Source organism: Macaca fascicularis, chromosome 4 (genome assembly GCF_037993035.2).
Source record: "Macaca fascicularis isolate 582-1 chromosome 4, T2T-MFA8v1.1".
NCBI classification, from domain to species: Eukaryota; Metazoa; Chordata; class Mammalia; order Primates; family Cercopithecidae; genus Macaca; species Macaca fascicularis.
The window spans coordinates 1,360,824-1,372,894 of NC_088378.1; the positions used below are offsets into that span (position 1 = coordinate 1,360,824).

General features: G+C 49.7%; 1 protein-coding gene across 19 annotated transcripts in view; it reads left to right on the forward strand.

The window, feature by feature from the left end:
• The window catches only part of WDR27 (WD repeat domain 27), a 275,520-nt gene that overhangs the window by 26,805 nt on the left and 236,644 nt on the right, over positions 1 to 12,071 (forward strand). For 15 of the 19 annotated variants that reach the window (XM_074036703.1, XM_074036702.1, XM_074036704.1 and 12 more), the window contains 7 exons: positions 473 to 597; positions 3,417 to 3,530; positions 4,421 to 4,472; positions 6,054 to 6,124; positions 7,408 to 7,528; positions 9,808 to 9,928; positions 11,313 to 11,416. In XM_074036703.1, the coding sequence (XP_073892804.1) occupies positions 473 to 597; positions 3,417 to 3,530; positions 4,421 to 4,472; positions 6,054 to 6,124; positions 7,408 to 7,528; positions 9,808 to 9,928; positions 11,313 to 11,416 (708 nt within the window). Of the gene's footprint in view, positions 1 to 472; positions 598 to 3,416; positions 3,531 to 4,420; positions 4,473 to 6,053; positions 6,166 to 6,962; positions 7,093 to 7,407; positions 7,529 to 9,807; positions 9,929 to 11,312; positions 11,417 to 12,071 lie in introns of those variants that run through there. The other 4 variants (XM_074036708.1, XM_074036714.1, XM_074036709.1 and 1 more) reach the window with 3 other exon arrangements.

Here is a 12,071-nt window from a genome sequence, read left to right on the forward strand (position 1 = left end):
TTGTTGTCCGGGTCGTGGGAACCTCCTGGCTGCTTGTGGGTGTCCTGCCATTGCTTAGTCCCTGGAGGCCTCGGTTGGATAGGCTTCTACTCCCTTCCTTCCAACTGATGTTAGCTGAACCTGGACATGAGGGTGGACGTGGGGTTGGATGTGGGTGAGAAGCATCGAAACACGCAGTTTGATGTGTGTGACCCTCACTGCGCAGGTACCGCAGCCTCCAGGGGAAGGCGTCTCTTCCTGTTTTGATGTTGAGGGATTCTCTGCAGGGAAGTGCTGCATTCCCCAGGTTTTCAGAAGACTTCTCTATATCCGGTATTTTTTATGTTCTTAGAGAATCAAAATCACATCAAAGGCTCATTGGCATTCTCTCAGTAATTTTAGAATAGAGGGTTACATTCTCAGTATTTTTCTCAGATTAATGTAATGCTGAATGCATTTGGTGAACTGGCACTAACGGTGAAACTCACTCTAGGGCTGGTCCCTCGAGGGACTGTCGTGGGCTCGCTTTTGGGAAAGGTGCTGTGTTTACAGTTGAGCCCGGATGATCATGTTGTTGCCGTATGTGCTGGAAACAAAGTATTCATACTGGATATTGAGGTAAGATTGAAATTCACACGTGAATTTCATTTCACGAAGGGTTTAGCTGATGGGTCCTCCCAGGTTCTAGGACCTTGCCCAGCTGTCTTTTCTTTTTTTCTGTACTCCTTTTTTTTTAAAACCTATATCTTAAATTTAGTTTACTTTTATAAAATCATATCTTTATGTTGCAATTGGAAAACCACTGGTGTCAGATAGTAATATTTATATAAATATTAAAACTCCCTATGGAATATGGGTATCAGGCATGACTTTAGAGAAACATATTCTACAAAACTTTTATTTCTCAGATATTCCCTGATTGTAGGCATCCTTCCTAGCATAGCGCTTTTGTTTATATCTTTTATCAAAATGTTCTTTTCATCAAGAATCAGACTTTCACAGCCATTTCATCACCAGGGTTAGTTTAAGGAAACGTGTCACCTCTTCCTGCCTGTGTGATTTCAACCTCGGGTGTGACTGGAACAGTCAGCTGCCCCATTGCAATGTTGAAAGCAGTGTTAGCAATCAGGAAGTGGGAATCTAAGGGAACACGAAGGAAGACTCGGTTCCTCTGAATTGTTGCTCTGCCCAAGCCTGATTTTGGAGATGACCGCAGGCCTGGGGTCGTTTTTCTGGCTTTGATTTGCCAAGTCAACATGGCCAACAAAGCTGTTTGCCTGCGTAGCTTTTCCTGTGATAGCCACTTAATAAACGTAGGCGAGGGAGGATGATAGCCATGGAATAGTAATTGGTTCTTATGGGCCTCATGTGTAATAGGCATTTTGGGAGAGAAGACATTTATGTCTTCGGACTATTTTTGGACTAATTATGAAATTAAGGCTCATAAATTTAAAAAGTTTACATCATGAGTTAAGCCACAGAGAGATAGATGATGGGAAGTATCTAGGAGTTAGGTAAAGGGCTTTACCTAGTCTGTCTGTGAAAGCTTTCTGGATATGTTGGTTTTTCAGTTGTAAGTATGTCTTTTTTTTTTTTTGAGACGGAGTCTCGCTCTGTCGCCCAGGCTGGAGTGCAGTGGCCGGATCTCGGCTCACTGCAAGCTCCGCCTCCTGGGTTCACGCCATTCTCCTGCCTCAGCCTCCCGAGTAGCTGGGACTACAGGTGCCCGCCACCTCGCCTGGCGAGTTTTTTGTATTTTTTTAGTAGAGATGGGGTTTCACCGTGTTAGCCAGGATGGTCTCGATCTCCTGACCTCGTGATCCACCCGTCTCGGCCTCCCAAAGTGCTGGGATTACAGGCTTGAGCCACCGCGCCCGGCCAAGTTGTAAGTATTTCATGTTTTGTTGTAAACATCCTGTGATAGATAGATTAACATTAGGCCACCCCACCATTTATGACAAAACTACCATTAACGTGCAAAGATTTAACATTGTTATGTCAGGAAAAGGAAAACCAAAGTGGATTAGGAAGAAGCGTAAAACTGTTAGTGTTTGAAGGAAGATACTGGGTCCCAGATGGAGAGAACAGTGAGCCTGGGGTCAGGTTGGAGCCACACCCCTGAATCGGGCACATAGCAGGTGAGTAAGCAGGTGCCTGCTACAGATGCGTGTGCAGCCCATGGGATGCTCCCCAGGCTTCCTTAGCAGCAGGCGTGTCAATTGAAAGACGCTTCACTTGGGGAGAATGACTTTCAGACGTGGGGAATGGCTGTCACGTGAGTCCATGAAGAGCTCACATTCTTTTAACAGCATACTCAGCAAGTCAACAGTTTATGCTATTTGATTTGAAAGACTTCAAATGAGTACTGAGCACTTTCTGGTAAAAGGCACTTTTTAATCAACATAAAATGTCAAGAAGAAATAACAAATATTTTTCAGGCTATAATGTTATTCATATCATAGACAGTGGACTAGCTTTATTTTATAGAAATTGGAGAAAATGGAAATGTATATTTCATAACAGTCTCATAACTCCCTATTCCTACACAGGTTATAGTCTTGCCTTTTATTTTTAACAATCTGATGGTAACTGGCATAATATACTCAGTATTCTAAGTTGTATTTGCTGATGACCATATGTTATATTACTAAAGAAGGTCTTCCAGAGTTAAATGTCTATTTGTAAGTTAAGTCACCATATATACATGTTTATTTTTTCTGCATGTATGCTAAGGGATATTTGTCTTATTTAAATGGAGTGCTGTAAAATTCAAGAACAGTACCCCAGCACTTCGTGCCTGGAATCCCCTGGGGATATTCTCAGGGCGATGACTGTGACCTTTAGGAATCCCCGAGGCTCTGACTACTCCATTCCTCAGTCATGCTGTTCAAGCCTGATTTCCATATAAACACGAAGCCCTGTGCGTCTCCAGCTTGAGACGCTGACTTCTGGGGTGCTCTCTTGGCTGTGGGAGGTTTTAGGGACTTCAGGAGGAAAGGATAACTCATGAGCACCTACTGCTGTGCCATCTTGTCTTGTTGTAGGAAGTCCCGGGTGGAGAACAGATGCTGAGGGATTGGGAACACAGAGCAGTGGGTTCTGAGTTACAGGCAGGGAGCCTCAGGGCGGATGCATGGGGCAGCCAGTGGGGAGACAGGATTCTTGAGGGGACGCCAGCTTCCTAATTCGCTCAGGGTCAGCTCTGGTTAGTGTCATCTTTTAACACTGCTGAGACTGTGCCTGTGGCCTGAGCTTTCCTCTTAGCTCAGACATCTGACTTTTCACCCTTGGTTTATATACAGAGTTCCAACTTGAAAAGAGGAATAATACGGGCTTTATTTTGTAACAGCTATTTTCTGTGACATACATAGAACATCCTGATGTTAATAACCACCACAAAGTTCCATCACTGACCTTCCTGCACACATTTCTCTCAGACGCAGGCTGTCCAGGCCGAGCTGCAGGGCCACCTGGGCCCAGTGACTGCGGTGGAGTTCTGTCCCTGGCAAGCAGGCACCCTCATCTCGGTGTCCGAGGACAGAGGCTTTAAGGTGAGGGATAGACGATGGACTGCGTGCCCACGTGGCATGCGCTATGGAAAGACCTGTGGTGAGAGCGGAGCTGTGCGGTGGCTTCGCGGCCACTGCCGCCTGAGTGATGTTTCTACCCCACTTCCGCAAGGCTACCGCTGTCCTGATATCCATGGAAACACCAAGCCGGACGTTTTGCCAGGGTCGCTGACTGGGCTTGGATTCCTGACAGGACGGCTCTGCGGCCCTGGATTTCCCACAACTGCATCCAGGGCCTGGGAGAGCCCAAGCACAAATTCTTCTCCACGGCATTTCCCAGGCCCAGAGCAGGAGAGCCAGTTCCAGGGTGGAGGGCTCAGTAGGCATGAAATGAGGATCTGGAAGAAAATGAAATGCGAATTCAGTTTTTATCCAGCTGACACCAGTGTGCACCTGATAGTGTAGCCCTGACCCGCGAGTGTGCACCTGACAGGGTGTATACCTGACCCGCGAGTGTGCACCTGACAGGGTGTAGACCTGACCCACGAGTGTGCACCTGACAGGGTGTAGACCTCACCCGCGAGTGTGCACCTGACAGGGTGTAGACCGGTACAGTTTCCCGCTTGGTTCTCCTATTTTGGCAGTGTTGACTAATACCTGGGAACTGTTTTTAACCTTGTTTCGTGTTTGTTTCCAATTCTTCAAATCCACCAGAGTTTATTTATGGAAGTGACGTTAATTTTTTCTTTTTGATTCTGACATCTTTTACTGTGTTTCTACATTGTTATTATTTTTGTGCTCATTTTATTGTTTTCTGTTTTAGATAATCATTTATGTTGACTAATCTGATACTGGATAGTACTGTTAGCTTAACCTGTTGCAAAAATGGCAACATTGTTACCTCTTCTAAAGAACCCTCTGTTTGCCCAAAGGTCTGGGAGCATTGTACGGGATCATTAATATACAGTTCATCTGTGTTATCAGGTAAATTTAAAACTCTCATGTTTCCTGTAAATAGGCTGTGTGTAACCCACTGTTTCTAGAGCACGTCTTAGGGCATAAGATGGAGCCATGACATTCAAGTGGATCTGAATGAGGCAATCTCAGACTTACAGCCCTTCACTCTCGTCCACACAGGGAGAGGATTCACTTAACAGTGAATGTCCTTGACGTTTTTCACTTAAAATTAAATGTATGCGTGGAGTCTGGGCCTTTTTGTTTTGGAAGAGTGAAGCACGTTTGCTGTCAGATAAAATGCCTGAGCCCCCATGGAAGGCGAGCCCTCTGCTCTCTGTAGAAACAAGTCCCAGAACCAGCGGTGTTGGTAGGGCCAGGACTGCCCCGCCCATCCAGCATGTGCGTGGGCGTGCACCACACCCCGGCCTCGTGGTCAGGTACTGAGCACGTGTGCAGCTCGTGAATGCCGGGGTCCTTGCGTTCTTCCCTCAGATGGCTTTTTGTTGGCAAATGAAGCTGGCACACGGCCACACAGACGCAGCATTGATGGTGCAGGTGTCCGTGGAGCATGGCACAAGGAGCGGCCTGTGACGCCCCCGCACCTCTCCCGTGCAGCCCCTGTGCTGGTCCTCCTGGCGCCTCAGGGCACTGGTTTCCTGCATTCGCTTTGCTCCTCTTTTGCATGTTCTGTCTTTCCGGAAGAAGAGAGTTAGGGAATTAAAAGGAGAGCATTCTTCCGTGGGATAAGTGACATGAAAATGCCACTTAAAGCATATACGTATACTTCGGTGACCTGGTAGAGTTATCGTTATATCTTCTCAAAGATTTAACATTCTTTCTGAGGTTAGTGTATCCACGTGCAGACTGTGGTGCTGTAATGACTTGAAAACATTGCTTTCTTTCAGGGTGAAGTGCATTTCTTGGAAGTACGTTGGAATCTTTTTTCTGAAATTAATTATACAGAATTACTATTTGGTTGCCAAGAACAGTGATACACTTGATCTTTGATTTCGTTCATAGTTTGATTAGGATGTGTAGCATTTTTCAATATTCATTTATCTAATTCTCCTAAAGTATTGACAGTTTAGAGTAAATTTTCGATGAAACGACATCCTAGGCAACAATTTTTTTTTTTCCAAGAAAACAAGGCATCCATTTGATTGCTATTTTCATCACTAAGTCTGTAATTTTATTATTTCCGGCTAACTCAGGAATCGTTCTGCCCCAGGTGCAATGTTGATTGAACACCAGTGCTGCCCTCCCTCTAGGCTATAAAGCAGCCAGAGCTGGGCCGTGGTTTAAGCCCACCAGGCCTTCTGTCGGGCAGGCGGGATGGGATTCCTTGGGACCCATCTGAGGCGGACTCCCCAGGCGTCCTTTTGGGGTGACATCCCCAGCCTTCCTTGTGCTCATGGGGTTTTCAACATTTGTATTCACGTGCAATTTTTGCTTTTTGATGAAGAAATTATTTTGGAATAGTTCAAACTTGACTAACAGAAATACTGTAAGTAAATATTATGTGTAAAGAGATAAGTAAAACTGATCGTTCTCGGCTTACCTGGTACCAGGCACTTATAAAGCTAAATTTTCCAATGTTGCTTTCACCAGCATATCCTCTTCTCAGCTTGTTCATTGATGCAGAAAGCAGGCAGCTGGTCACTGGGTGTGCTGACGGCCAGGTGAGACAGCCAGAGTGAAGTTCCAGTTCCCACACATTCCTGTACGTGAGCATGTACACAGGGCTCTTTGTCTTCATGCTGCTTTGTATTTTCCTGTGATTTGAAAAAAACCTGTCCACCTCAGTGCTGAGAATGTGACCTTCTGTGGGTCTCAGCATCACTGCGGGTTCAGTATGGCCCTGGGCCCCCTGGTCTGTGGAGGAGCTGGCTCTGCACGTCCCAGAGCTCCATACATGGTTCTGGAGTGCCGCTAAAGTGAGGGCCACTCACGGGACCTTTAAAACCTGATGAGAAGAGGGCTGTGAGCAGACATCCCACGCACGCTGCCTGCGCCCTGGAGAGGCTCCCTGGATGGCTCCTCTGGTGGCATCCCCAGTGCTCCTTGTGCGCCTGTTTCCTGTCAGCTTTACACACTGTTGAAAAACCTGAAGATATTGGTCTTTTTCAAAACATTTTTTTAGGTGAGCATTTTAAGTTCATTTCATATGAAGACTTAAATTTTTTTTTTTTCCTTTTGACAAAGTTAACCACTGTTGCCCTTGTCTTCTCACCCAGGGCATGTGGGTCGTGCTCTTGGCTGTGAAGCTGTGGGGTATGTGCAGAGAGCCTGGCGCCCGGGGGTCCCGGAGGAGCTGTAGGGTGTGTGCAGAGAGCCTGGCGCCCGGGGGTCCCGGAGGAGCTGTAGGGTGTGTGCAGAGAGCCTGGCGCCCGGGGGTCCCGGAGGAGCTGTAGGGTGTGTGCAGAGAGCCTGGCGCCCGGGGGTCCCGGAGGAGCTGTAGGGTGTGTGCAGAGAGCCTGGCGCCCGGGGGTCCCGGAGGAGCTGTAGGGTGTGTGCAGAGAGCCTGGCGCCCGGGGGTCCCGGAGGAGCTGTAGGGTGTGTGCAGAGAGCCTGGCGCCCGGGGGTCCCGGAGGAGCTGTAGGGTGTGTGCAGAGAGCCTGGCGCCCGGGGGTCCCGGAGGAGCTGTAGGGTGTGTGCAGAGAGCCTGGCGCCCGGGGGTCCTGGAGGAGCATCTTGGGGAGGCCTGCACAATAGGATCCTGCCTGTGTACTCTGAGCTGATGTGCCAGCCGTGCGAAAGTGCTCTGACACCGTGGGCGTGGGCTGTAAGGAGGGCCTCCAGGGTGGATGTTGAAGGCAGGAGAGAGCTGTGCTGGGAGCCTCTGCAGGCTGTGGAGGGAATTTCCTGTGACGTGTCTGTCCTCTCTGCTCCTCCTCTGGTGTTGCTGCTTCTGCGTAAGGACCTTTGCTGCAGCGCCGTGTCTGCATGTTCTTTGCTTTTGTAGCTTTGGATCTTCAGTTTGATGGATGGACACCACTATCGTCGTGTGGCACGGGTTGACCTAAGGAAGAAGACAGAGACTTTCTCCACAAGAAGGCTTAAGTCTGGGCTGTGCAGTCAGCCAGGTGGGTTGCTCAGACCTTCCCTCAGGCCTCCCACTTGGCCCAGTCTTTTCACCAGGCGCTGTGTCGAGGGCCCTAGGTCACACAGAGGGGAGAGAGAGGTGCCAGTGTAGGAGAAGCCGATGGCCGCAACTTCAGAAAACCACCGAGGCCCTGCAGGTCATGTGAGGGGTGGGCCATCAGCAGACGGAGGCACCTGGTGTGTGTGGGGACAAGGGTGAGGGGCTTTGGTGAACAGAAGAGCAGAGGCCCCGTGGCAGCAGCTGCGCGGCTGTGGGTTGCTTTCCTGCAGTGGGCGACCAAGGAGGGAAGGTCATGCTGATCAGAAAAGTACACTGCATGACCCAGATGCCACCTGCACCTGCCCAGCACCCTCCACGTCCCCACCTGGCCTGTGAATCTCAGATGCCACCTGCACCCACCCCACACCCTCGTCCTCACCTCATCTCCTGCTGTCCAGAGTTGCTTCCTGTTGACCACAGCTCACTTCTGTGTGCTTTTTATCTCCTGTACTGTCACAAAGGAGCTGACCCTCTCCTGGAAGAAAACGTTGATTTTCCTTTTCAGTCCAGGGGCCACCTCTTTCATTGGTGTGTGCAGCTGACATTTCGTATTGCAGTAGTCATCCCTGTGCTCACAGCCTACACACTCTTCCTCACTCTGGTTACTCATTCTTTCTTTTAGGTTGTGTTTTTTTGTAGATGACTTTAAGCTATTTTTTTCATATTAGGTCTGAAATTACCTTTATCCAGTACATCAATTTTTTCCTAACGTTTTAAACCTTCATTTTTGTTATTTATTTGATAAATAATTATCTACTACTGAAGCAAATCTTAAGCTTAGTTTTAGCAAATATGAAGTTAAATTCTTTCAGTTAATCATCTCCTCTTTCCCACTCCCTTACTCTGGTTCTGTACTTGAAGTCGCATCACTCCCAGGCAGCATGCTGCTGAGTGTTACCCTCGTGCTTTCCTCGACACGTGATCCCCACACGTCGTGCTGGGTGTTACCCTAGTGCTTTCCTTGACACGTGATCCGAGTGACTCCACGGTGCACACGCGTCGTGCTGGGTGTTACCCTAGTGCTTTCCTCGACACGTGATCCGAGTGACTCCGCGGTGTACACACCTCGTGCTGGGTGTTACCCTTGTGCTTTCCTCGACACGTGATCCGAGTGACTCTGCAGTGCACACGCGTCGTGCTGGGTGTTACCTTAGTGCTTTCCTCGACGCGTGATCCGAGTGACTCCGCGGTGCACACGCGTCATGCTGGGTGTTACCTTAGTGCTTTCCTCGACGCGTGATCCGAGTGACTCTGCGGTGCACATGTGCCGTGCCGGGTGTTACCCTAGTGCTTTCCTCGACACGTGATCCGAGTGACTCCGCGGTGCACACGCCTCGTGCTGGGTGTTACCTTAGTGCTTTTCTCGACACGTGATCCAAGTGTCTCCGCGGTGCACACGCGTCGTGCTGGGTGTTACCTTAGTGCTTTCCTCGACGTGTGATCCGAGTGACTCCGCGGTGCACACGCGTCGTGCTGGGTGTTACCCTAGTGCTTTCCTCGACACGTGATCCGAGTGTCTCCGCGGTGCACATGTGTCGTGCTGGGTGTTACTCTCGTGCTTTCCTCGACACGTGATCCCCACGCGTCATGCTGGGTGTTATGCTGGGTGTCACCCTGGTGCTTTCCTCGACGCGTGATCCGAGTGACTCTGCGGTGCACACGTGCTGTGCCGGGTGTTACCCTAGTGCTTTCCTCGACACGTGATCCGAGTGACTCCGCGGTGCACACGCCTCGTGCTGGGTGTTACCTTAGTGCTTTTCTCGACACGTGATCCGAGTGTCTCCGCGGTGCACACGCGTCGTGCTGGGTGTTACCTTAGTGCTTTCCTCGACGTGTGATCCGAGTGACTCCGCGGTGCACACGCGTCGTGCTGGGTGTTACCTTAGTGCTTTTCTCGACACGTGATCCGAGTGTCTCCGCGGTGCACACGCGTCGTGCTGGGTGTTACCTTAGTGCTTTCCTCGACGTGTGATCCGAGTGACTCCGCGGTGCACATGTGTCGTGCTGGGTGTTACCCTCGTGCTTTCCTCGACACGTGATCCCCACGCGTCATGCTGGGTGTTATGCTGGGTGTTACCCTGGTGCTTTCCTCGATGCATGATCCGAGTGACTCCGCGGTGCACATTCACTGCAGCGTCTCTGTGTGGCAGTCCTCAGCCTTTAAACCTGACGAATGCGTTTAAGTTCACTTCTCAGATTGTCAATGATTCTGTTCCCTAGAAGAAAGCCAGCTTCCATCTACAAGTGTTCTGGGAAAAGGAGAGCAGGTTGAAGTAACATTTCCTATACTGAGACTTGCACCCTGCGATCTCTCACTCATCCCAAATTCTGCATGTGGATGGTAAGCATCAAAAACTTGGCCTATGCCATATAAAGGAAATTCTTAAATTCCTTAGAGGAACGTTAAGTTCATTTTCTAAGAATGACTGAAATAAAACCGAATTATTTTTGTCTCTGACTATTACTAACCTCATTCTTGGGATTGCATGTTTTAAATCTTAAAGTTGGTAAATTTGGGCAATGATATGTAAGTATCTTTAATAAAAGGAATTGGAGAGGATTTTTAAGCTTATTACCAAAGTCTAGGCAGATCTTTGCCTCTGTGATACAACTTTTTCTTTAGAAAGGGGAAGTGGTGATCGGAATGGCCTAGACTTTCCCATCTACCACTGTGCTGTACTTTACACATTTAAAGTTAACCTCAGACAGATTTTATTTATTTCTGTGCTCAGTAGAAATATTATACATATTTGGCAACGTAGGGAAGTACTGTTTAACTGTGATTAAAGAATGTATTACAATTACGTTTACCTCTCCTCTCCAAAATGCTTGAGATTAGGGGGCAACCTTGCTTTGAATGGCCTTGGCCATTGCTTGTCTGTGTCTCTGTGCAGAGCAGCCCCTGGAGCAGAATATTCCCTGCGTGGTCCAAACCACAGAGAGGAAGCAGGGTGGGCATGGAGGCTGGATGCTGTGCTCCCGGCAGGTGCATGGACCTGAGGCACTTTGAGGCTTCCCTGTCTTACCTAGAGCAGAGGGATCCCTCAGAGCTAAGCCGGAGCCACACGACGCATTCTGTTGATGATAGTCATTGGGTGAACCGTGGACTGGTGCTGGTGGATGCCCAGGAGGTGTCCAGGGCGCTGCCTGGGGCGGAGCTGGAGAGGGGGAGGTCTGGAAAACAGGTTCCAGCTGGGTGCCTCTGCCAAGTCCACGTCCAGCCTCTCTGGAGGTGGCTTCTCAGTGCATTAACAGACCCCGTTGGCAGTGGTATTAACTCTGCCACCTCGGGCCAGCTACTTTCCTCCTGGAGTTGGTTCCTCATTCCCAGGGGTGGGCAGCTTGCATGGCCTTCAAGTCTAGTCACTCAGAGGCTACCTGAGCAGTGGCCTTGGCCCAGGCACTGGCGCCAACATTTTCTGAAACCTTAGAAGAAAATAGAAACCACAGAGGTCAGAGTGAGCATCTTCACAGACATTAGCAGGTGCCCAGGGGACCCACCACAGGCTGAAATGCCAGCCTGGCACAGATGTGGTTCTCACTGGCAAGAACCGGCCCCGGCCCACGCTCCCCACTCCTGCGGAGAGCTCACAGCCAGGCGAGGGGGCGGGCGTGGGGCCCAGCCTTCAGGAATAAGATTAGTGTGTATTCTTTTCTTTTTTTCCTTAAATCAGTCTTTCTTCTGAGAACACCTAATTATTCTTTTCTTTTTTTCCTTAAATCAGTCTTTCTTCTGAGAACACCCAATGCATGTGGATTGGAAGTTCGGTGGGCTTATTCATATTTAACCTGGCAAACCTGGAAGTGGAAGCTGCTTTATATTACAGGGGTAAGATCTTTGGTGTAAATGCCATGTAACTGTAATGTTTTCCTTTGACTGGTATGTGGGGTGGTGAAAATGTTTGTGGAGAAGGCATCGCCGTGTGAATCTGAGGATGAGATGCTTCAGTCACAACTCAGCATTGGGGATGTGAGGACCTCTGTGCTGCTGGAACTGAAGGACGAGGGCCCTTCCTGGACCCTTGGGCACTCAGCCCTGGAGCCACTCCTTCCCTCCATCCACCAGGCCCTCGCTTGGCACTCCCGGCTGCCCGGGCTTCAGCAGCGTGGTACACCCACAGGAACACCCTTGGGAAACCCCTGGATTCTCCACCATTCCTAGAGAGCCTCCCGGAGCCCCAGGCTCGTACAGCATAAACCTGGCCGAGGCACTCCCCTCTCCAACCCTGGTTCCCTTCTCCAGTTTCCGCCACCCCCAGAAATGTAGGAATAGTCACCTCTACCCCCATCCCCCACCAGAAATGTAGGAACAGTCACCTCCACCCCCACCTCCATCCCTCACCTTATCCCCCTCCCCCAAGACCCCCATCTCATCCCCTGACCCCAGTGGTTCCCACCTGTCCTCTCCTGGTTCTGTGGCTGCCACCAGCTGCACCCTTTCTGCTCAGGAGCCCAGGCGACTTCTGAAAAGCAGGCTGGATTCT